The 26642-nt window shown below is 50.3% G+C and overlaps 1 protein-coding gene across 2 annotated transcripts in view; it reads right to left on the bottom strand.

Moving 5' to 3' along the window:
- Positions 1 to 26642, bottom strand: part of klar (klarsicht) — a 684286-nt gene that overhangs the window by 415826 nt on the left and 241818 nt on the right. For both annotated transcript variants that reach the window (XM_075700314.1, XM_075700315.1), the window contains exon 3: positions 11672 to 11790. In XM_075700314.1, coding sequence (XP_075556429.1) covers positions 11672 to 11707 — 36 coding nt within the window. In that variant the 5' untranslated portion in view covers positions 11708 to 11790. The remainder of the gene's footprint in view (positions 1 to 11671; positions 11791 to 26642) is intronic.

Here is a 26642-nt window from a genome sequence, read left to right as displayed (position 1 = left end):
GCCCCAGGCCGCCAGGCCAACGCTACCCTTGGGGCTTGCGACCCAGCTGCAACAACGGGCGTCAGCGCTGAGTTCCCAACACCGGCCTTATCTGCCAGTAGCTCCGCGGCACGGCGTTGCTGTCAGTTGTTGAAGATGGCGGTTGTACTCCACACGTGCACGGCGTACGAGCAACAAATTGCGATTCGTTTTCTATGGAGCAAGAGATCGATGCCCACCGAGATCCACAGAGAAATGCAGCCATTTATGGGGAAAGGTGTCTCGCTTTGAGAAGTGCGAGGTGGTGTGATTTCCCGAAAGGACGCGTGAAGACTTGCATGACAATGAGCGCTCGGCGAGGCCGTGTGCGTCGCTGACTGACCGAAGGGACATCTCAAATTTAGTGCTGCGATAGGATGAATGTCTGAACCGGTGTGGGGGCTACGTGGGAAAACAGTGTAATGTACGCATAATAGTACGTATACTTTTAGTTACGTGTACGAACCTTATTCTGGCCAATAAACTCACCCAGAACAAAGCATACACAACATATTAAACCACTTAATTATAGAACAGAATCATTCAAAAATTCGTTCCTGGTTCGAAGCATAGACGATTGGAACAACTTGCCACAGGATATAGTAGAATGTACTGATTTACAATCTCTTGTAAAGGCTGTTACACATTACTTGTAAACGGTTGACAATACGTTTTATTGTTAGCTGTTTGTCAGTCGCAGTTGTTGCGGCAGATTAATTTTTCGTTAGACCCATATAGTGCTATAACTATATGGGTCTATGACCCATTCATTGTAACTCATGTTGTTTATTACTTCATATTTGTTTATAAGCTATGCCTTCCTATCCTGATTGCTTTGTATTGAATTGATTAAACATCTACTATGTCTAGTTTGATGACAGCAATGTAACCGCAACTCCTGTCTTGGCTTGTGCTGACAGTATGAATAAATAAATAAAATGAATAAAAAGCATTAGCGGCAAATAGCGGCAAAGACTTTCTGATTCGCCCTTGTATCCCGTCTGATCTTTCACGGAAAACCCATATGCATAAGCATATTCCGGACCCTCTCTGGTGAAGCAGCTCGCCGGGCGATATTCGCGAGGAGGTCAGAAGACGTCTCGGCCTCGATCTCATCCATGGCCAAGCTCGCATAGACTAGGCCATGACTAGGCGAGCAAGGCGCTCCTCTTAGCGAGGCGCGCGGCGAGTCACGTGGTCAGGCAGCGACCCAACTGCGGAGAGCGCATGCGCCAGACCGGCGGCGGCGGCCAGCGCACGCGGCGAGTCACGTGCTGCATTGCCAAGGCTACGGCATAGCTGCGGTCAAATAAAGGTCAAATTGTTGCGACGGCGAAACTTGGCTCGACCAGGTTAGTAAAGCTTTCGCTTCAATTATGGGAAAACATATTATTATTATTATTATTATTATTATTATTATTATTTATACAGTGGAAAGCGTCGTTTCGGTCCACGACGAAGCCAAGCTTCCTCTCGCCGCGATGGCCCAGAGGCTACTGTGGCACTCAGCGGCTGCAGAGGTCGAGGGCTCGATTCCAAGGCCACGGCGGCCGTATTTCGATGGGGGCGAAAAGCTAAAAACGCCCGTCTACGTATACACACAGGTGCACAACAAACAAACCAACGTGGTTAAAAGAATTGCGGAGCGCGTCTCTCATAAAGCAGTGTCCTTTGGGGACGTTAGACGGCACGAGTTATGTGCAAGCCTGGCTAAGCTCGTCTCATCATCAGTCTATCGATGCCAACTGGAGAACGATCGCTGCCGCCAATAAACTGCCACAATCAGCTATAATAATCGGCACTGTCTTGTGCGACACCAACGCACCACGTGCTAGCAAATTTCATTAACTCGCTTGGCTTCAGTTGTTGCTAGCTCCGAAATTGTCGTCCCGAAGGCTGCTACTGACAGTGTACAGTGATTAAAATAGTCGTAAAACACGAGCGCAAATGGGACATTTTGAATTCACACCAGAACGTAAAAAATAGAAAGCCTGCCTAACCGTGCAATACACGTTTACACCATAATGTGCAGGTAAATGGGTCTAAAAAGAGAGCACACCCTCCCACCCACCCCCACACACATACACAATACACACACACACGAGGATTCGATCAAGGGGCAACCCATGCATTACGACGGGGACACCGCTGCAGAGGCCACGCTTAACCGTATGCAATAGCGGGGCGCCACGCGCAAATGGTCTTGCCGGGTCTATGCCCCCTCCCCCCCAGTGCCCCTTTGGCAGCAAGCTTGACCCCACTTTTCGAGCACGCACAAGCGCCGTCTACGCGGCTGGGCTGCAACTCCGTTCCACGAGTTCCGTGCAGTGCGTGTCAGCCAACCGGCAACTATAGGCCTGGTGGCGAGCTTTAGAGAATGGAAGTCGGCGCTGGTAGAAAATAGTGACAGACGGCCAAAGTACTGGAGGCGTAAAGAGAGATAACACAGGAATATTTCTTGTCGTGTGTGAAAAAAAAGTAACGTTAATACTTTGACACGTGTGACTCCTCTGTGGTTTGTAGTATAAACTACATTTCCTGTATGCACTGTAAGGATTGGGAGGTCAATCCCACCGTTCATAACCAGTTGTCAAGATTGGAGTCGGGCATGAATTAGGTGGTAGCTGGCCCATACCGTCGTCCAACTTATCCACGCTGAGGAGAACGAGGAATTTGGGTTTATTTACAGTATCTACATAAGGACGTTGCAGTTCATCAGTCTAGCATGACTGCGAGAGAAAGTACACTGAGCAGCCGCAAAACAGCGGTTTATAAACACTCGGTCCTCCCTCGATCCCTAGGTGAGGGAAACGTTCGACCAGGCACCGTAGACGAGCCGCCTCTTTGCGCGAGGGCTTACACACACACACTTCCGCACAGGTTCACGGCGCCCACCGACGTCAGACGGTCTTCGCAGAGCTCGGGGCTTACGTCAGGAAAGGCACACCTTATTCCCCGAGCTGACCCCCACAGCGCGGCCGCCGGTTGTTCATTGTCTTGCGTCTTGAAAGGCGCGTGGGAAGGTGCCTCCGAAGACGTTCCCTCGGCAACTCCCCCGCTCGCGGCAGACCAGATCGGCGGTGGCGTGTTCAGTCATAAAGCCTGGTTCGTCGAACTCATCTCGGCAATCCCGCGACGCAAAGTGGCGGACGTGGCGCATGGTCCTGCGGACACAGTAGACTTAGTCACGCCGTATGGCTAGAGGGTTGCGGTGGCGTTCCAGGAAAAGTTGACGCCGCTGTCGCAACTGGCTGGCAAAACTTGCACCTCAGCGGGCCGTTCTTAACAGCAAACGACTTCGGTAAATAACTTGACATGGTGTAATTATTCCTTCTTTTTTGTTTCCACGCTGTCAGAGTAATATTTCGACAAGTTAATGTCTCACAGTGCCGTTGCTAATCTGCTCAGCAATATCGTCTTTGCTGTTTGCGTGAACATTGCTAGTGCATACTGTTCCGTCCCTGTGTTTATGCACCCACTCATGCCATGTCTGCCAAAAGAAAGGAGAGAGCATGGAATAAATAAAAGAAATAACAATAATAAAAGAAAATTGGGGCGCCCTTCAGCTTCGCGTTCGAGAGCGGAACGCGAAAGAGCCCTGACCGCTTGCAACGCATCCCGGCAGCTGCAGCTTATGTAAACGTAATGTTTACCGGAAAACGCTGGCGGCGAACGCTGTGCACGAAGGCAAGCTTCACGGTTCTCTTTTCTTGATGGCGTTGCAGGAAACCGAGCGGGCCGCGCCACCCCCTACTAAGCAGACCTCGAACAGCAGCTGGAAAACGATCGCATTAAAAGGGGTTTGTGTTCGAGTTTCCGCGTAATGGAATTATATGTTTTCTCGTATATTCAAATTGCAATCTGACGCTATCATGTCTGTAGGTTGTGTGTAAGTCGTACTTTACGATTTTCTGACACATTTTACTTCGAGAAATTCAATTAGTTCAGTAACGTCTTCGAGCTACGCGGAGGGCTTGCGTAGTTGCGTGGTATCCGTTGTTAGGAACGATTTTTTTCGCTCACAACGCGGTCGATGCTGGACGCGGGACGCCGGTTATTCTGCGACACGGGGTTCATAACGCTGTCGCGTTAAAAGTAAAAAGAGTTTAAAGCAACACGCGGGCTGTGAGGGACATCGATACTGGAGGGCTCCCGATTAACGCCCACTACACCTCGGGCAGATGATTGACGCAGTGCACCGAAAGTTCGGTATACGATCGTTTCTGCATTTCATCCTCATCGAAATGCGACCGCCGCGTCCGGTAGTCGAACACGCTACCTCGTGCTAAGCAGCATGTTGCGTTTCGGGGCAATACTTCCCGGTTTGACGGCTTGCTAGCACGACCTCCGGTATATTAGCTGCCGAAAATAAAAGCGGAACTTATTAACAATCATGATTGCCAATGTAAGTAAATAGCCGAATAATTAACAAAAGGCTATTCGCTTTAATGAAATGGTGCGCTTAAAGCTTAGTATGTATGTGTCGTAGTGAGGATATTTCGTTTGTTGTTTTACTGAGTAATTGCTAAGAGAACACAGCCGTTAACCAGTACCCACATGTAGCGGCAGTACACGTGGAGACCGCAGAAAGGAGTCAAAATAGTTGGCATTCGGGAAGGGACCGCGAGCAGGCGCCCTCGTCTTGCATCGACTATGGGCGGTGAAGGTCCACCCACAGCGAAAAGGAGCGAAAACTACTCCCTTTGTTGACCAACACGCTATCATCAGCCACCACCCCCTTTCAAAGGGGATGCTCAATTCACACTTGTACGCGTAGCGAATTATGCGTAATCGATTACTTGTAATATATTACATTTTGCAATTGATCGACTACTTTTATTGTAAGCAACGCTTCCTGTAGTTCAATTACACTTTTTCAGTAAGCAATTTCATGTAACCGGTTAGCCTATCGACGAGACAAGCTGTAACAGGCGACAAAGCTTGAATTTGTCGGGAACTACTGTAGGACGCCCGCGGTCGTGCCCCGCAAGAAGCCTCACGAATGCGCATATTTAAGCGACAGACATCCTGGAAACTCCGTATTCGTTTCCTTATCTAAACGCTCCCCCAGGCCTTGGTCGACAAATTGAACCGGCGCTGATGTGGCTCGACAGAAACCACCACTTCGGGCGTCGATGCGAATAAATCACCCGCGGACGGTTTTCCCAGCTTGGCGAGAGCGCCTTCTACGAGCCCAAACAAAAATCGAGACCCCACGGGAACAGGACGCGAGCACCGCGGGATTAGTTAACCACAATCTCTCGCGCAAAGTGTTCGTACGTTACGCCACCACCGTTCGCTCCAAGATCGCACGTCGAACGAGTTTTCAGTGTCGCTGCAGGTTGTAATCACAAGAAAACGAGTGAAGAATTACAAGTGTAAACAACGTGCGAAGGGCTGCTGAGGACGCACTGAAGGAGCCAGGCCACCTCGTTCATGTTATCTATGCACGGTAATAAAAGTTTGGTGGAAATTGAGGTCAAGGTAGTCAACTACCTTTCACTAATTGCTCAATTACTTTCATGGGGCAGTAATTGGGGGGTTGAGATAAGCCAAGGGCCGAAGTGTGTTCTTGCCGTTTCGTTGGCGTTGAAGCGAGAGGCTGCACGAAGGTGAATGCTGCAGCTTGAAAGCGGTCATCGCCTAAAGTCGACGTACGGAGGAGGGACGGTTTTTTTTTTTTTTTTTTTGGTGTGAGCACATAGAAATGCTTACTCGTTTAAAAACCCTGGTTGTTTTCTATGCGCAGCAGACGTTGTAAACGAAGTTTCTCTGTATTATGGAGAAACCTTCTGCTCAAAATGCTCCCACTCAGTGTTGCAACTAGAGCTGGGAAATGGATGGACATAATCCGTGATACGGAAAATCGGTTATATCACATACCATTTGTAATCACAAGTACTGACTTATTTCGCACTATACAAACCAGACGAACAAAATAGACATGCATGCCCGTCAGTATACACTGCTTGAAGAGCTGAACGCGTTTAAATACTGCAATGCTGTTATTATCGCACACGCGCCGATAATCACGCTAATAGAACATGTGAGAAACGACAAGACGACCAGCATCAACATGCTCTGAGCCGCACTGATTGGCCCGGTGAGCAGCTATCTGTGCTTCATTCAGAAGTTAACTGAGCAGACGATTCCTGTCTGCCCAGACTCACGTGGGAGGTGAAGGCAACTTTTAATCGAGAGTAGTAATGAAAATAATTTCACGCGGAGGTTTATGACAAATTAAAAATAAAAGAAAGAAACCGCAAAAGAATCCTATATTACATGTACCGTATATCGTCATTGTTTCGATTGTTTGCTGGCTATGCTTGATAGTACTGCATCTGTATTACCGTGACATGACAAGATCGCAGCGGCACTCTTGTGGCCTTGTGAAAGACCATATATGGTCCCACGATGCTGCTTAGTGAGGTCCTCCGTCTTGTTTGTGCGTGTTAACTGAGGGTCCAAGCGTTCAAACGCTCGATAAATTGCTGGCAAGCATCCCGGAAATGTAAATATTTTTTCTCTAATTCCTGTTTCTACGATTCAGTTTCGAGTAGTTGGGTCATGACGTCATGATACGCTGGCTATCCTCCGTTCCGGCGATCGCTGCGACTGCCGGACGCGAGCGCAGCCTATAAAAAAACGCACACAGCACTCGCTGTTTTATGTTATTTTTTTAACGCAAGCGACACAAATATTTTTTTTTAAAATCAGGAAAGTTTACATTTTTTGTTTGTAACAAGATTTAGTTGAAAGTCGGCTCACCGTCTTATTATCTCCTCATCCAAAGAAAGTCACGATGTTACTTCCAAAGTCACGATTTTACTAACCCCTCCCTTCAGTTTTCTATTCTGAATAAAATAAACGCTGCTCCTTACTATTCGAACTTGTTTAAGTCGTTTATTTTTTATTAACTTTCTTACTAGAGTGAAAGCATCGGGCGACATGGTTCAGCCCGTCTTGACATAAAACAAAGATCTCTGTCACAAAGGGAATTTTGCAAGGGCACTCAGGGAAAACCTGGAGAACTCAGGGAATTTGGAAATGTCAACTTAATTCATATACACCCTGGGTTAAAGGGACACTAAAGGCAAATATTAAGTCAAGCTAAAGTGATAGATTAATACACGAGAATATCTGAGGCGTGAATATTATCGCGAACAGAGCCTTAATAATTGAGAAATTGAGGTAAATGCAGGACATGATTAGAGACTCCCCCGGGACATTCAAGAACATGCCCGATGACGAAAGCACTCCTCAGTTAAATTCTGTCACTAGTATTGGACCATTCGTTGCAAAAACATCCTTGTATTGAATAACAAGAAGAAATGAAATCCTACTTGCCCAGTTCTATTTCATCTTTAGAAGAAAAAAAAAAGAACTCATTGACATTACCCTTGACATTACCCTCTTCCAATCGCCTTTTACTATTCAATATTGCGGAAATGTTTACTTTCCCCTGCTCTCGCTGAACCCAAGGGCTTCAAGGAGGCCTGAGCTGACTAAACCGACGGCTGGTCAGATATCTTCACGTTATAATAAAACATGCTCCATCGTTTCCCTATTACATACGTTAAAGTTGGGGGGAAAATCCCTTGCCTTACAGCAGCAAGCACACACTCGTTCATTGTTGTATCTCACAAAGCATAATATAATGTATCTCATAAAGCACAAACTTGCCTCGCCGCCTGCAGCTGCAGCTGCAGAAAGGAGTCGGTCATGGAGGGTTGACGCCCGCTCCTCTAGAACCTCTGACAATATTTCCAGAAACGCGGCCCTCTCTTCAGCTGCCGGCAGGCGGCCAGGCAAGTTTATGCTTGCGCGATCGCGGCAACAGCTTGAATCTCCACACACGAAGACAACATTGCACTTAAAAAAAAATAGGCAATTAACCATGCCAAGTGTTACACTGACTGAAGTAGATTCCAAAATGCGATCTTTCTGCAATATTAGAGGGATAACAGTGCAGCGGTAAGAGCCATAACCGTACGGAAGTTTCCTCTGTCCCCCTCTATTGGTATGTATTAAAGCACCCCTCACCACGCGACACAGCAAATTTCGGTTACATACTGGAAGTCCAATTTTCAAATTAGCTCATTAGTAGCAGAGATAGAAATATTTGAAATGCCGCGAACTCACGATTTCAGGAAGCGAGCGTCGCCGCAAACAGAGACCCTCTCTCCACTTGCCCCTTCGTTCTCAAATACAGGAGACGCAGGATAGTGCGACAAGTACGTCCGGGGCCCCGCGTTCTTTCTTTCCTTTTTGTTTCTCGAACGCGTTTTTGCATAGCGGCGGGCTTCCGGTGACGGTCTCGCGCGCGAGCTGTTGGGTTTGTTTCGTTTCGCGCAACGGACGATTTTGCGAGCTCTGCACGAAAACACCTGATCAGTGCCACAATCACGAGCGATGAGACAGGCGCGAGAGGATGAAAGAGCGTGATCGCGGCGCTGGAGCACGGTAGAAAATGACACAGTTTCGTTCTCTGCGCGGGCGACTGCACAACGTGGGAGCAACCAGACGAGACAGAAGTACACCTCTCACTACGGCACGAAGTAAAACAAAAACACGCAGGCACCCGGTTTTTATGTTCTATTGTTTATCTAAACTAATTCCTCCGGTGAAGAAACAGACTAAACAAATAACTGATCTTACCTCGAATAATTACCGAAGTTGCATGTCCCAATGAGCGACGTCACGGCAGTGTCAGGCTTGTTCGGCGGGCTAGCGTGACAGACGTCGATAGCGCGGCGCGCGCGAGAGGAAGGGCGTGCGGCTCGAGATTTGAGCTCTTTCCGCGGCGCGTTGCGATGTAATGCTTTGCAGACACGATCGTTAGAGCGCACTGCGTGCACCACGCTAGTCAGCTCAACATGGCCAGACCTGGCGAGGAGCACTTTAAGCGAAAGACGGACCTCCATGCGTACACATGTATATAGCGCCAGAGTTCCCTCTATGGTTACTATAATAGCGCGCGTTAGCATTAGGAGTGTTCAACTGAAAAGAAAGAAATGCGCGTCCTTGAAGTGAGGGGAGCGGCGGGATTAGAAAGAAGGCACGCGCGTGGTGTGGCCACTGGCGTTGGTCGCCGGACCAGCGTCGGTCGCACCCACGGCTCCTCAAGAGGCAGCAAGTGTGTCGAGTGAGCTCCCGGACAACACACTGCAATGTGGTGGACTCCGTTTACAACACGGATCCGGGTCGAAAAAGAAGTGCGACGCATTTCTCTCGCATTTACCGCTAAATGACACTGCTTCCAGGCATAAGCCCGGGCGCCGTAAGCTTCGGTGTGGGCGCTTGAACCGGAAGTGGGCAGCAGGTGTTTCGGCTCCACGATCAAACGCGCGCTGAGCACGCGCAGGACGAACGCAAGTGCGCGCGCAGAAGGCGGCGACGCGATTGAAGGTCCCGACGGACAGGCGTGAAGCGCAGGCGGCCGATATCGGGAACAGCGCGGCAACGGCAGCGCAGGGGTGGCGCAAACACAAAAGAGCTTTCATCGTGCTACGCGCCTGTTTGCGGCTTCAGGAAGAGGAACTGGGCGGCGAAAACGGAAGGGCGTGGCCATCTGCAGCTGCATGCCAGTCATAGGCAAGCGCAAACGGCCCTTAAGGGGCCCGACTTGATCATGTTGCCTGTTGAAAGTCGTCATATATATATATTCTTAGCATTGGGGGCTCAATCCCATCGCTCGTAACCCGTTGTCAAGATTGGAGTCCGGCATGAATTAGAAGGTAGCTGACCCATGCCGTCCAACTTATCCACTCTGAGGACGTTGATGAAGGGAAGGACTGCTTCTCATCGAGAACGAAGAATATGGGTTTATTTAGAGTATTTACATGCAGTTCATCAGTCTAGCATGACTGCGAAAGAAAGTACGCCAGTCTAACACGACTGCTTGAGAGAGTGTCTCACTCCAACATGACTGCTTAAGAAAAGTGTGTCGAGCATCCGCACAACAGCGGCTTATAAGCACTCGGTCCTCCCTTGATTCCGAGGGCACAGAAACGTTCGTCTAGTCATTGTAAACACGCCGCCTCCCCCCGGGACGGCTTACACACACACACACACACACACACACACACACACACACACACACACACACACACAGGTGCCCGGTCCGGAGCCGACGTCAGAGGGGCTTCGTAGAACTCGGAGCCGACCCGGGTAGCGCGCCCGGGTAGCACATTGTCTTGCGTCTTGGTCGGTGCGTGGGAAGGAGCCTACGACGACGGTCCCGCGGCAACTCCCCACCCGTAGCAGATCAGGTCCGCGTTGGGGAGTTCGGTAACAATAGTTGGCCCGCCGAACTCACTCCGTCACAAAGGCGACGAGGCTAGAGCGTAACGGTGGCGGTTTCAGCACAAAGCCTCCTTCGTCAAACGCATCCTAGCTGAAGCGACGGAGAGTAGAGGACGTGCGTATTGTTCCCGACACAAAGTCGACTTAGTCACGCCGTGGCTAGAGGTTGGCGGCGGCGTTCCAAGATGAGGTTGCCACCGCTGACGTAAATGGCTGGCAAACTTGCACTGCAGCTTGCCGTTTTTAACACCGTAGACATGTTGACCAGGCACCGTAGGCGCATTTTATTCCCCGAGCTGACCCCCGCAGCGCGCCCGCCGGCTGCCCATTGTCTTGCGTCTTGACCGGCGCGGGGGAAGGGGTCTCCGTAGACGTTCCCGCGGCAACTCCCCCGCTCATAGCAGATCAGATCTGCGGTGGCGGGTTCAGGCATAAAGCCTGCTTCGTGCCTGCTTCGTCAAACTCGGCTCCAGCGACGGAGAGTCGAGGAAGCGCGCATTGTTGTCCACACACAGTCGACTTAGTGACGCCGTGGCTAGAGGTTTGCGGTGGCGTTCCAAGAAAAGTGTGCCGCCGCTGTCGCAACTGGCTGGCCAAACTTGCACGTTGCCACCTCGGCAGGCCATTCCTAACAGCTAAAACTTGCATGTCAGCGCGCCGTTCTTAATATATATATATATATATATATATATATATATATATATATATATATATATATATATATATATATATATATATATACTGCACATCACATACTGAACATTCAAGCAGATAGATGACGTTAGTGCTGTCGCAAGTGAAGTCGCCGTTGATGTTGTGAAGTGAGGTCGCCGGCGCCGATTTCACGAACTAACCTTATCCTAACGTGTCCCACATTCTCAGGAAGCATTATAACTTACTAACACAAAGCGACCTTCTTAAACACATTTTCACGGAATCGCCAAGGGTTGTCTATGGTCGCTCTAGGAATCTGCGTGACCTAGTGGCCTCTTCCAAGACTAAAGCGATTGCTCCTGCTGGTTGTCATCCCTGCAATACGCCCCGTTGTAAAGTTTGTACACACATGACCACATCAAAGACTGCTAGAAGCACAGCATCCAATTTTTCTCTTAAAATCAACGGCGACTTCACTTGCGACAGCACTAACGTCATCTATCTGCTTGAATGTTCAGTATGTCATATGCAGTATATCGGTCAGACCGAAACATCTTTTCGTGTCAGATTCAATAACCACAAAGCACACGTTAACAGCTTGCCACACCTACCATTATCTAAACATGTTCGACTGCCAGGTCATACGTTTGACAATATCAGTGTAACCATAATACGATCACGTTTCAAATCGCACCATGATCGAGAAGTACGAGAATCCTTTCTCATCCATAAATTTAACACTGTGTCATCCGGCATCAACGAGGGCGTAGGAAAAGTGTCGTGCCTTTCTGCCATATCTTGATGTGCATGTTCCTGTAAAGAATTGACAAAGCATGCCAAATCAGTTTTTCCATGTCGTCCACGTTTTCCACGTCAACGATATTTAATGCATATCATTTATCGTGCTTAAGTTATATTTGCTGCTGTACTTTCTTTCTATTATTTGCAATTGTACACGTGTATGTACTACTGATTATGCCCACGTGCGCATGCCCATAAAAGCGGCTGCGCGCTTGTATGTGTGTTTATTCTGACGAAGGCCGTGACACGGCCGAAACGTTAAAAACATTAAAGATGCAATTTTCGTAAGGGTGCACTTTCGTTTCTAAAACTACACACACACACACACACACACACACACACACACACACACACATATATATATATATATATATATATATATATATATATATATATATATATATATATATATATATATATATATATATATATATATATATATCTTTGTGGCTTTGGGAAGTTAAAAGAAAGCAATAAATCAATCAGTATGTGAACTACTTTACAATGTCAGCAATGTCTTTGCACGAATAAAGCACCATTTACACAAACAAGCCTGTTCCAAAGTAATCTTCGCAAAAGGGTTTGCAGTATACGCTGACCAATCTAACTGATCTTCAGTGGAGGTTCCTAGCAGTATGCTAAAGATTTATTACAACACTAACTGCTACTAAATTCAGCCAATGAATTAAAGAGTCGCCAATTTCACGTTTAAAGCCAAGCGCCAGTTGCCTTTAACTGTAGGTTAAATGGGACGATGATTATGACGTCTCGTTTAATTTTTTCCCGCCAAGTCGCAGGGCACAACGGTCGCCTTGCAACTGCCGCGGCACCTGTATATTCCGGGTAAGCTGAAGCCACCACCTCCCACCCCCCCACCCCCCGTGTCGGCTATTCAGATACCTCTCTGAAGCAGTTTGACACTGTGAGCAACGATATACTGATACACGAGTAACACCAGCACAAATCGCAAACGAGTAGCGCTAAGAGAACACTTATAGGCGGTCCCACTGCAGTCTTTGACTTCGGCACCTCCTCCTGTACATTACCATCCTGTAATCTCTTTAATAATCACAATAAAACCGATTCTGATTGTCGTGATAATGTCACTGCTGAACCACGAACGAAGCCTTCATGAAGAGAGGAGGGCTCACAACGCGGCGCCGGTATCCGCACCATGTAGACACACTAAACAGCAGTACCGCGTGAAGTTACAACGAGGTCAGAATTCAGCCCCTAACTATATGCACGAGAAGACCACGGTACACACGGCCCGGTATTAATTCCGTCCACCCCGTTCTCTTCGGGCGACCCGGTGCAGTTCATCCCACACCATGCAGCGGGCACGCACCGCTCTCTGCGCGCGGCTCAAAGGTAAACCCCGCCTTCCCGAAGAGCAAGTCCGCACAGAGCGCTCGGACATACCGTTCGACCGACGCCGATCGAAACCACGGCTCAAGCCCGAAGCAGCCCGCACCAGCGCTTGTTATTCTTTTTCCCCACCTATAACACTTTCCCTTCTCCTCCCACCTTTGGACGGCCGAGTGACCTCTCGCGTCACCACACACAGCGTCCGAGAGCGCACGCAGCTGCAAGTGTTAGCGCGTAAATATATCACCACGCCGTCCGATCCTCGGCCCCTTTTCATCCACATCTCGCGCGCGCCAGCGCATCACGCGCTCCTCTGCACACACCGTCGGGAACGGCTCCCATCCTGCCCGGTCAAAGATGTCGTTTGTCAGAGAGGGCTGCGCTGCCGCTCCGATCCCACGGTTCGCCTCCGCACCGCCCTCGCCCAGACCTGTTGGGTGACTCTTTATACACACGTGCATGCCCGCGCACCCGACAGCGCGTAACAGCGAAAGCACGGTTTCCAAGCGCGCTAATAACACAGTAAAGTTTTTCTTTTTCCTTGGTGTTTTCATTCGTTCTCGGCTTTTCCTAAGCCGCTGCACTGTTCTCTGCTTCGGTATTCCGGAACTAAAGATGCTGGATGCCAATTATTTGAACTGAATTTATTTACAGACATACATTAGCGGTTACACTGAGTATATATTAAACAAGGAAAACGGGTTCACATTTACGAATGCGGCTGAGCAAGGCCTCGGAGCAGTCTGTCGCTCCGATCGGACACTGCCCGATCACACTGCCCGCTCAGGCGCGCACATTCTCACCCCGGACAGCCGCGGGACCATGTCTCCGGACTGTGACCGGCGGCGGCCGCCGCTCGAACCCCCTGAGCAGCCCGCGCCGCCCGACGCAAGCACTCCCGAAAGACTCCCTTCTCCAGAGGCCACTAAAGCGGCTCGCTGCGCGATTTATGGCGCTCGCCAGAACTAGTGTGCGAGAACCCCTGCGGCTCCCTTTATCGCCGAACAGCGTCCGGCCACCGCTCTCCCAAAGCAGGCGCTCTCTGGAAGCGGCCCGGGCGCGAGCCAAAAGCACAACATTGAAATGCAACAGATACACAAACACAGAGTGGACCCCAGGGAAGTCGAGCAAGCACGCACTTCAACCAAACAAAAAGAATGCACACATGAGCTTAACCAAGGTCAACATTCACAACGACCTTACAAACACCTTCCTCCAGGCAATAACGATCCAACGCCAAAGCGCACACACGAGCTTTAGAGCGATAAACAACCAAAGAACCCACAGAGAGACAGCACACCACAGGTGCGAGAATCAGCGCAGGCGCGAATATATCCCAGCGCAGCTATATGCAGGGCCAGCAGCGAAAGCGTTCACACGAACTGCCCACGGTATGAGTAATGCACGTGTACAGGGAATTATTGCTATACTGCCTTTGCTGCTGCTGCCGCCGCCTCCGCTATGTAGTACTCCTTGGCGCGACGAAAGCGATGTGATATTCTAAAGCAGTAAAAGGGCAGCGAGTGTTCAGGATCGCAAGCACCTCACTTACGCGGCGCCCCCAATCGGCCCCTACTGCTTCCTATAGCTCGGTGTGCACCACGCATTCTGAATGCACCGGGCGGCGCCATATCGCAAACGCCTAACTACACAGAGAAGCCTCGGCAGCGCAGAGCTTGTTCTGGGCCGCATCACGCCGCGACAACAATCATATCGGCGCGGCGAATCATTGCACATGGGTTTTCTTACTCTTCAACCCCCCCCCCCTCGATCCTCCCAGGCCTTGTCCATCCGCGAGCATATTATAAACACACCTGGCCTCCACTTTCGCTGCCCATCGAGGCTACCCAGGTATACGAAGGGCCGCAGCAGGCCCGAGACCCCGCGCAATGATGGAAGCACGCCGTATAATAAAGAGCCCCCGGTTAACAGTCGCGCGCGCGAGAGAGAGAGGGACCTAAACATGCAGGCGCACCAGCTGGCCACGGTGAAACAACTCCTCCTCAGCCTGCGTGAATCGGAACAACGCCGGCACGCATATCACGCACGCACGCCTGTACGCATGCGCACACATGATGATACCGAACCGTGAGACTCTCTCCTCCATCTGTAAGGTATACAAATTCATACGCACGCGGTGCATATCGTATGCAGCCATCCATCGCTCGCGTGCAATGCGTTAAATTCGAAAGGGAGGGGTGGGGGAGAAAGAGAGAGGTTGCAGAACAAACAGCGATACTCGCTAGGGGGCAGTCGTTTTCGATGGCTGCTACGGGGGAAAGTGCGTGTGCACGAATGTAAGACGAATAGCACCCTCGGCACGCGCATAACAACGCGCCCACGAAGAAAGCGGCACGGAGATAGGAGACGCACACGAAAGCTGAATGTATGAGCTACTAAATACCAGCGGTCGGCTAAAGCAGTAGGGCGGGCGGGCGGGTAATAGAGGACGCGCACGAACAAACCGCAAGCCGCAGTCGTCGAAAGTTATACGCAGACTGAACCAGAAACATGCGTGCTCGATTGCAACGCGCTTGCGAGCAAAACGCCCACAATTTCGAGGTTGCGCCTGAGCCACCGACACGGAGCCGCAGACACGGCCGCGTGTAATTATAACGGGAAACCCTTCGCGAGGGTGGCGGACGCCCGGAGGGCGCCACGCTATCTCATTCATCCTGCGCCTCCTGGTGAGAAGCAGCGGGACGAGGGAGAATTCGGGCCGCACGGGGCACACGGGGCCGAGAAAGTGCGACGAAATGAACTCTCCAAAAGCTTTCGGCTAGAAGAGACCGAGGTCACAGCGCCACATTCGCACGGACTGGAAAGACGACAGGACGTGCGCTAACTGTCAGCTGATTTGAATTCAGGGGCACCAACCATCTCACGCGCAACCAACATTTTCCAGATGGGCAATTTCTCTTCTGCTCCAGACGGGGCGACGACGCAGTTAGCACCCTTTCTTGCAATCAAGCTTGCTTCGACAATTTCCCGCGTATCCTTATTCGTATTCCTAACCATGACGGAACAATCCTTAAACAGTGGTTTACAACCGCAATCGTCACAGTGCACGGGGACGTTGCCATCTCGTTAACAGTTCAGATTTTGCTTGTTCCCGTAAGAGGAAGCTTTAGCTTGGGCCCAACTCTGACGCGGCCTATTCAACTACATGTAAAACGCAAAAACGCTTTTCTGGTATAACCTCTGGACCGAGTTTAATGAAATGTTTTGCACTTGAGAGATAAAGGTAAATAAATCCCAGTGACTGCTGGAAGCGGAATTTCGATTTAGGCTCTATATTTTGTTTAAAAGATTTTCACAAATTTGAAACTTCGAAGAAAAATAGAAGCACAATGTTTACAAATGCATAGCTCTGCATCAAGAACAGATATCGCGGTTCTGTAAACGGTATCCATTAGATCATCCAAAGCGGACAAATCTGATATGTGAATTTATTCCTTACGTGAATTTGTTACGTTGTGCACAAGGGTTTCGCAAAAGCATTAATTCCATATTACCAAATTTTTTTAGATTCATGTGTGACACATCAATTTTGTCCGCTTTAGATGTACTATTAGACGGAATTCACATAATCGTGATATCATTTTTCGTTGTTGAGTTCACAGTTGTCAACATGATAGTAGCGTTTGTTGAAAATTATTGATTTTTGCCAATTTTTAATAAAGATTGAACTAAATCAAAAATTCGAAACCGACAGGCACTAGATTTTAAGTTTTTCTTTTAGATGCAACAAACCTCGTCAAAACGAATTCTCTTTTTACATGTATTTAAATAGGACTACCCGAGCTAAAGCTTCTTCTTAACCTGTTGCGACGCCTGTTTCTCGAACCTCGACCGGCGTTACTACTGGGTAGCGCGGCGTTGTCGGCGGGGCTGCAGGCGTTCGATAGACGACGGCGACTAGGCAGGCACGAGACGATTTCTAGTGCGAAACTTGCACTGTTTGTTCAATGGCTGGTGAAGGATAAGAGAATGCATGAATGAAGTGAAAAGGTACATTGCGGGGCCCCTTAAATAGGCCCACTAAAATCGTAGGCGGGATAGAGCTCAAGTCAACGTCACGTGACAGGCACTGAGTCTGGTCGGGGGTGGGCGGGCTGACCCCTTTCCCCAGGTGACGTTCGCACGTGCTTCCCTCCGGTGGCGGCAACACGCGGGTCGGGGATCGTAGGCTGCAAGAGTTGGCAGTCGTAGTTGACGGGAGAGATTTGATGTCATCGTCAGGAGGTAGGCGAGCAGCATTTATTTGCAGGATTTACATTTCAAACAAGACATACATCGACAGTCTAGCGTGACTCCCATATGGAGCCCGCAAGACGACGCATACAGCAAACAGCTTACGAGCAGACAGCTCACGAATACATTTCGAGCATGACAACGAGCACTCAGCTCCCGACGACGAGCACGCCTTAGCAGCCGGCAAACGCTGCTTATAAGCGCTTGGTCCCACCTTGATTCCCAGTGGACGGAAACCCCGCGCCACGTGGCTGCCGGTTATTCGCAGTTCTCCGAAGTGCGCCCCGTCGGGTTGGATAGGAACACGTGCAGCGGGCTGAAAGCTGGCACGTTGTAACCCCGTCCGGCCATTCCTAACAGCTCCTCCATGACCCGGAAAATCTCGCCTGGCCAGTGCTGGCCACCGCTGGACAGGAAGAGAATGGCTGGCGAGCAAGACGATGGCTTTGCTCTCTGCAACCCCTGCGTACTTGGAATGCCTTCAACCATCTCACAACAACTGGCACAGAAGAGTCCACTCGGCAACACAATACCGCTCAGCGTTCAAACGTCCGGAATTAGCTGTTAACCCACCAGGCTTCCTATCAAAACTTCAATGCAAGTCACTCAACTGGGAAACCCCAAATTTTGCCCCCCATTTTTTTTTTTTTTTTTTTTGCCGCCAAAGCAAGCGTTCACGTTCCTCTTGAGTTCGACCAAAGCCGATCGTCGCGCTGCACAAGAGCAAAGGTTTACGCAGAATTAAACCGAAGGCTCTCAAACACCAATACCCGAACATATCTTAAGCAGCCTAACTTCGCGAACAGCCTGCTCTTATCCTATCACAGTGGCGTACATATCTCATGTACTGCTGCCACTGAACTGTCTGGCCAACTCCACAGGTACGTAAATACAATCGCGCTAGCTTTGTGGTCTCTATTCAAAACGCGTACTTGCGACGCTTACTCACCTTTGTTCCTTTAATCCACACAGGACACGTTCCTTAAACAAACAACCAAACTTGCGTAACTTACGCAACACAGAGGAACCTTTGAACAAATGTGTCTTTTACTAACTAGCTCTACGCACGCGTACTACAGAAGTCAGAATACGGCTGCCCTCGACACACACGAGCAACCTAGTCATAAACCTTCTGCTTTCTTCCGTCCGCACAGGACACGCGCTATACTATTTCGGTTTTTTTTGTGTATGTACATGCATTCTCCTGACAGTTCTGTTTTATTACCATTGATTGATATGCACTGTTTTTCTTTTTTTTAATGGTTTTAATTGTATGTATCCACCTAACGGTATTAGGTTGTACCATTAAAAACTAGATATGCGCATGACATTGTAGCTGCTACTACATATATGACTATGGGCCTACACTAGCCTTTGCCTACAGGCCCAACAGTTCCTGTGTACAAATTATTATGAATGAAAAATAAACTGAATTGAATTGAAATTGAATTGGACCTAAGAGCTCTTCTCAGTGCAAATGATGCACTTACTGAAAACCTACGCGGTTAACCTTAGAAAATAAAAACACATAAAAGAAAAGAAGGTTAACTAATACACACGCGCGTTACGATAGGCCTCTCAACGATAACCTTGACCTTCAGGTTACTCACGCACAAAAAAAAGGAAAGCCTATATACTTATTAATGAACACCTCGCGATACTACATGTTTAAAAAAACGCGTCTTTCAAATCTTGAGCTTCTCAAACAAAACATAAACAGAGCTCATACCTTACATATTGAAAGAAATTCTTAGTCTCAAATCACGAAAATTTCCAAAATGTTCAAAAATAAAACCTTTCACTTCTACGGAAGCTCCCTTGGCCTCCCGTTCCAAGCATTTACAACTGACTCATACTATTTGAGCCGTACTCGAGGTGGTCGCGGTCCGAAAGCTTCTCTGGCTACCGAGGAACAACAAAAGGGCTGACTCACTATCAGCTCCCCCAAGACGTTACAGCCCCTGCCAATTTGCGTCCTGGCGCCCCGCTTTCATCACGAACTCGATTGATCGCGTCGATACTCTCCATCACCTCGTTTCGTCTTGCCACCTTGCGCTCCCTCGCCCTACACGCTGAGCTTCGAAAAGAACGACGGAACGACGAGGAATTTAACTGCCCCGTGCCCTTTGTCCGCGTCCGTGCAGAACATGCTTCTCGGTCTCCTTTTGACCGGTGGCTAAAACGTGCTTGATGCGCACACGTCGTCCGTGACGACCGCGCCTTTCTTTTCTCCGCGCCCTGCCTTTTCGCGCCTGTCGCCGTCTTTGGCTTCGCTACATTAGCCACCGCATTCCGATCTTTCCGGCGCTTCTTGCTGCGGCGCTTTCTCCTCGAACTCGATTTCATGCCGTCATCTCGCGCCTCGTACTGGCCGTTACACATTTCGTCTGCCAGGATCGGTCTCTTACCCGCACAGCCCAAATGATTCCTAATTAAATCATCCATCTCTAGGCTACCTAGACTGGCGGAGAGCCGCACCGATCCCTGAACAATGCAGTTGTCTTCCCTTGAGCTACGAAGCTCGCCATCCCGAGAACTACTCTCAACTGCATCGTCCAGCTCGCACATCACTTCGGCACGCAGATCTGGCTCGACATGGGTGCTCGCGTCTGTCCAGTCCGCAGTACCTCGCTAGCGACCTCGATACCATGAGATGCGACGAACACGCGCGGTAACTGTGCCAATTTGTTCGCAGCCGGCCTAGCTGTCTCTACAGTCCTCTGTTGGCATAGCGCCTCGTCGCTCTCACTCTGGCCTTTAACGGCCTCTGTTGCCACTACGGCATCGTTAGCTGCTAGCACTTGGAGTTCACCTATGAACGTGCTGCTACTCTCACAGGTACTACTACTTCTCTCGGCTTTCGACTGAAATCTACTATCTGCTTCTTCCCACTTTCGCTGCTTCCAGCCTACAGATTTCTCAAGTCGCTGTTCTCCTCGTGCGTTTAACTGCTGCAAATCCTGTATCTGTTTCTTCACTGCTGCCATTTCCTTTTCAACCTCCTGCCGTGTTTGCTCACGCTCTTGGCATTCTTGCTTAATTGATTCCTGTTCCTGTCTTTTTCTTAGAATTCGGTTACCTAGGTTTTCGATTAGTTTGAAATCATTGCTACTTGCGAGAATGGTTTTCCGAATTTCTGCTTCCGTCAAGTCCTTCTCTACGTCTACCTCGAGCTCTTCACAAAACCACAACAGGTCAGCCCCCGTCAAACACATTAGGACCATGGTCGCTGCTTTAAGCTTTGGCTCTGCTGTCACACAATACTTGTTGCGATACTCACGCAAATAAGAATACAAGTAAAAAGATCCCCAGCGAATCAAATCCAAAAACACAGAGAAATTGAAGCCTGGTAAATCTTACAGCCAAAGCCAAACGCTTACCCACTGAAGCAGCACCATATCACCAGTCCCTCTCCGCCGTACCCAGTCAGTTGCAAGAGGTGGTCAATCCCAAGTCGCCTCCAACTTGATCAGGATGCCTGTCGGTCACCACGCGGCAACGTCCGTCAGCTGCCGTTGCTGTCTCCCGAGTCGTAGGCCGATTTACGAGCCGTAGGCCGATCTCACCGCTGCCATTCAGTTGTAAGAGTTGGCAGTCGTAGTTGAAGGGAGAGACTTGACGTCATCGTCAGGAGGAAGGCGAGCAGGGTTTATTTGCAGGATTTACATTTGAAACAAGACATACATCGACAGTCTAGCGTGACTCCCATGTGGAGCCCGCAAGACTAACATACAGCAAACAGCTTACGAGCACTCAGCTCCCGACGCCGAGCACACTCTAGCAGCCGGCAAACGCTGCTTATAAGCTCTCGGTCCCCCCTTGATTCCCATTGGACGGAAACGTTCGTCCAGTCATCGTTCGACGTCACCGTTCGACGTCACCGTAGACGACCCGCCCTTTTGGAGGAGGGCTCACAAACACGTGTTGGACATGTTTCAGTGCCGCACACACACACAGGTGTAAAGGTCCGGAGCCGACGTCAGAGGGGCTTCGTAGAACTCTGCTTCGTCCCGGGTAGCGCGGCCGAGTACCACATTCCTGAGATGACCCCGCACCACGTGGCTGCCGGTTATTCGCAGTTCTCTGAAGTGCGCCCCGTCCGGTTGGATAGGAACACGTGCAGCGGGCTGAAAGCTGGCACGTTGTCACCCCGTCCGGCCATTCCTAACAAGGCGGCGTTGGTTCGCGAAAAGCGTTCTGCCCTACAGTCGGATACAACTTTAGAAGAAAAGGGGAGGCCCCGCCCAGATGACCGAAGCGCGACAACCGAATGCCTCCGCGACTAAAGTAGTCCCGCTCAAAAAGTCGCGCTTCTGAAACGCGCAATTCTCGGTATGAATAAAGGCTTTTGTATTTTGATGGCTGGTTTAGTAGAGCTTTCATGTGCTATACAGCACATGCCGGATCGCGCGAGAAAATTAACCCCATGCCTTCTACAGCGCTGCCCATCGTGTGCTCTTTAGCTTCATTGCAGGTGACAAAAGTTACTTGCGGAGCTGTGTTGTGGAGAAGCACATCGAGCGCTAGCAGCACACCTTATGCGTGATTATGTCACAGCACGCATTCTACAGCATGCGCGTGAAGTGAGCACTGGTGGACGGCAATCAATCGACAGTGCGACACGACGCTCGAACACAGCCGCTAGACGCTCGACAATCTCAGTGCTGACAACGACCGTTCACGCTAAGTTGAGGGCAAGAAATCTTTGCATTGGAGGCTTCTTTTGCAAATATATTCCGTTGAGATACTCATAGGTTTGTTTCATGCGCGCATGCTTTCCTCATTTTTCCTGAGAATGGTTTTGCTCCATCACTTGACCCTGCCCGACGAAAAACGCAGCGACACAGCGCACGAACACACCCGCCGCTAACAGTAGGCACCGACTCTGGCAAACTTTCCTCGTCGCAACTTCACTCGGGAGCGAAATAAAACAACATGGAACAAACACGCAGGATGTGCGTTTGTAGCGGTGTGTCGACGCGGGATCCTGTTTTCAGGCAAAGCGTAGCGCAGCGTCAGCGATGCTCGCTGCAATATTTCTTCGCCGGATTACGGCTCAGAATAAACGCACGCAGCACAAATGGTGCATCGTAAGCTCGCAGTAATATTTCCGACATCATAGGCCATCACAAACAGTTCGGGAATTCACTCTGGCGGGGGGCTGACGCACACAGCGGACGCCGCTTGGCCCAGTTCGAAGCGCGGGCGGCCATCTCCCTCGGCGGGGTGACCGGCTTTCCAGCTCATGACGTCAGTCCAGAGTGCACAGCCATTGGTGGATGCTCGTGTGCATCCGCCTCGGAGGAGTAAACGCCCTTTTTTTTCAAAAGTTGTACCCGACTATAGAGTTGGACAGTTCGCGGAAAATGTTCTCTCCTTGGTCGCACACACAAAGGGGCCTGCCATCACTGCGGGGCGCCTGCCAGACCGGCAACCACACGAGACAATCATAGCAAATTAGGAATACATGCTCCGTTTCGGTTGAGCAGGGCCTTTCGAGCATCCTTTTTGTCCGGGGTGGTACCAACACCTCCTAGACCCTGGAGTTCTCTAGAGGGTGTTGGTGGTACACGCCAACCGTAACATGCCCTATGTAGACTTGAGGAGGGATATGTTGCTTTGCGCGGGCGATGATGTTCACTCGTTCTGTCGGTACGAGTACCGTGCTCTCCTGAAATGGGATCAATTGATAGCGCACGTCCTGTCGCCTTTCTTGTCCATGTGAATACAGCGCTATGACCTCAATTACGGCAACGAAGCAATTAGCCCAAAAATCTGCACTCACGCAAATTTGCCTAAGTTGAAGAAACACCCCAGCACACCTTTCGTGCGTAAAATGTGTATGCCGCTTAGCAAATATCCTGATCTCTGTCTTGATCTTATGAAAAATAATTGAACTCGTTCATTCTGCCGCCGTTTAATTCAATCGATCGGATAACTCGAACAAATATTGCGGTGCCTAATGGTCGGATTTGCTGCGTATGCTTATACTTGCTGCGTAGTCTCGACTGCGCGTGTCCGTGTGCTCGAGACGCGCCTGTGCTTGCAGTACACGTGCCTTGTTTGCCAGAGTTCTCAGCTCCTTTTCGGCAGTTCGACATGCGACAGGTCAAGCTGCGACTTGCGCGTCACGTTCTCAAACTTTAAAAAGCAGCATACGGCGAGTCAGTTCCGACGCCAGCAACACACTCAACTTAAAAACAGACCTAACCAGGCCGTATGTGATAGTCGCGGTTTAATCAGCCTCTGCAAAAGCCCATATACCAAGGCCGCCGGCCACAGCAGATATAATCGCACAGCGATTGTCTGCAAAACACAAGCTCGGCTATTATAGCCTTGAGCACACGGTTGCACAGCGATCTACCCTGCAAGCTGCGTTCGGCACCGCTTCTCGTCCAACAGCTGCACTCGCACACAGACGCGCACGCACACACGGCCAGCTACACCCGATTTCCTTTGTTCGGTAATTTAAAAATAATGGAGCTGTACCCGTTGCAATCGCGTCGACAATGCGGGCGATACACCTGCAATCTGTTACTCCCCTAAATACTCCGTGCAGTGTAGCATAAGCTGCAGGTCGCGTCAGCTATAAACAGAAAAAGAGAACCAGAAGAACAGCGCTCCTCGATCGTCCACCCTTGTGCGCTCGAGCGAATGGAAAAGCGCCTCACGGAAGGATTAGCGGAGCACAATGAGGCCTCCCCCTCGCTTGCTCTGGAACAAGGCAGCTCTGAACAATCGTCACTGATCGGCTGACACGGCGTCTCTGTCGCATTCGCAGCACTGCACGCAGTTTCTGAGGGGGGAGCCGAGAAGAGGTTGTGCGCTGAAAGGGGGGCGCCCATCTCTCGCGCACAGTCACGCCGAGCTTTCTTCGGCTCAGCGCGCCGACGAGAGTCCAGACAGAGGTGGGCTTCGATTTGAAATGCAGATACAGACGGCAACATACACGCGCCATAGCCGACAGGCATCTACTGCTCCGATACCGCGCCATACAAGCGCAATAAAAGCGGGCGTGCAGCCCGCGTACGAGGAAGCGCAGGCGGCAAATGAAGAGCGAGGCCGAGATGGGCCTCGCGAGGTCGAGAGTTCGACATGCAGAGCCCGCGGGGACCAGCCCGCGGGCCGCCCACGCACCAGGACGCGCCGCGCATCTACGATGATGCGAAATAACAACACATCGAAATCCACGGGCGAGAACAGAAAGAATCAGCGCGAAATGAACTTGCAAACGAGGTAATTATCGCGACGGTTATTCCCGCAGTATAGCACGAAGGGCTTTTAAAAGACCGAGAGGAAAGTGAAAGTGCATGGTGCCACCCCTCTTATTCGGCTCTTACTCCCTCCTCTTGTAGCAATATGATAACAGGGAACACCGAAATTGACACCGAAAATTTGTTAGTTCGTACGCTGGATAAACAGACATGCATCACCTACAAAGCGCTGAGTTGTACCCAATTGCTGACGCAAATACTCAGGAAAGAGTACATCCGGCTTTGACCTGTTTAAGTGAATACCTGCCAACACGAAACACCCATGACAAAATAAATTTATATTGACGAAATATAACTTCAAAATCACATTTTAACTGATTCGGTGCTAAGATGGTCAATTATCAGTGCAGAAAATACCGAAGGCCGAAGTTTTATTTCCGGAATTTAGTGCCCGAACCTCCGGACGTCCCTGGTGCGGCGTCCAGAATTTCAACGTAGTACCTCTTCGTATTAGGGCCATTCTGAGGCAGGAAATGTTTGCGAAACATAGGTTCAATGTATGGTTTTTATAGCATACACGGTAGGCCTTGCTCACCGGCGAATTATTAACTATATATAGGATCGAGTGAGAAAAAAAAATGCGCTCACTTGAGGATCACAGAAAGACGGTGTAGAGGATTTGGATAGATTATGTACAAATGCTTAATTATTTACGAAGAAGATTAAGTTGTCTGTAAGAGTCAGACCACGAACTGATACACAAGTGAAGTTCTTACGCTCCAATTAACACTTGTTTCAAGTTTTGTCGCGGGATGGCCACACGCCTGCCTTCCCCCACCGTACACGCTGTTCGGTCTTATGACGCAGCGCGCAGTAAGGAAGTCTGAGGAACGGGGGGGGGGTTCGCGGTGCAAGAGAAAAACGCGGCGAGGATCGGCCAATGTGCCGGCCATAAAAAAACAGTGCTCGCCGCCGCCATCGGGTCGAAGACCTCGCCATCCGGCGGCGGCAACGAGTGAGGATCGCAGCTGCTGCCGCCCTTTGACAACGCGGACGATGCGCGGTCTGCGTGCGTCTCGACGCCCGCCGTTTGACCCGCAGGTCGGCAGGAAGTGTGCGCGCTGGAAACGAGAGGAGGGGGACGGATGTGGCTCACGCGCGTGGTTCGTCTCGTGCGGGGAAGGCGCTCGCTGGCCCGTTCTCGCTCCGAGGGGGCCTCAACGGTTGCCAACTCCCGCCACGGCGACGACACGGAACACCCGTCAACAAACGCTCACTCTTTCCTGTAATGTGACGACGAGTAGTCACGTGTCGACACTTGGATGCGCCGATGCGTCGATGATCTCACCCCGGGAAGCATCTTTACTACTGCTAGTAGGTGCAGCGAGGCGCGGCGCTCGACGTTTCTGCGCAGGCGCTAGTATGAGCGGGTGCGAGTGAGAAAGTCTGGGGGCCTTTACTTCTTGAATATGTGACTCTGCCTAGGCACTACGGAGGAGGTTTCTCAGCGCGTGTTGCATGCGCTTGTGCCCTAGACATGCTGACATTGCGGAGTGCGGTTGAATATGTTTACGCTCCGCCGCTGGCTGTCCGCGCGGTTAGGCAGTGGGTGCCGGGCGCCCCATGACACGTTGTTTCAATTAGAAAGAAAAACACCATTGAAAAAATATAGTTACGTCGAGCCGACAACTTGCGACGCTAAGTTCAACAGTACCGCGCCCCGCGACTTCTGCCGGCACGCCTAGGGACAAACGCGTACAACACGAGCTAAGAAACTCATCCGCAGTGCCTAGGCAAAGTCATATATTCAAGGAGCGAAAGTCCCCACATTTCCTCTCTCGCACCCGCTCTTACCCGCGCATGCGCGCAAACGCCCGGCGTCCGCGCAAGTGCCACGCCCCGCTGTGCCTACTAGCAATTGTAAATATGCTCTCGAGAAGGCTCTCTATTCGCCGGCATCATAGTTCAGCACACGGACACTAACAAGGAGCGCTATTTCGCTTCAAATACAATTTTATTCGCGCATTC

This window comes from Dermacentor variabilis, chromosome 7 (assembly GCF_050947875.1).
Source record: "Dermacentor variabilis isolate Ectoservices chromosome 7, ASM5094787v1, whole genome shotgun sequence".
NCBI lineage: Eukaryota > Metazoa > Arthropoda > Arachnida > Ixodida > Ixodidae > Dermacentor > Dermacentor variabilis.
Note: the sequence above shows the minus strand (reverse complement) of the source record. Positions and strands in the feature narration are given on the sequence as shown.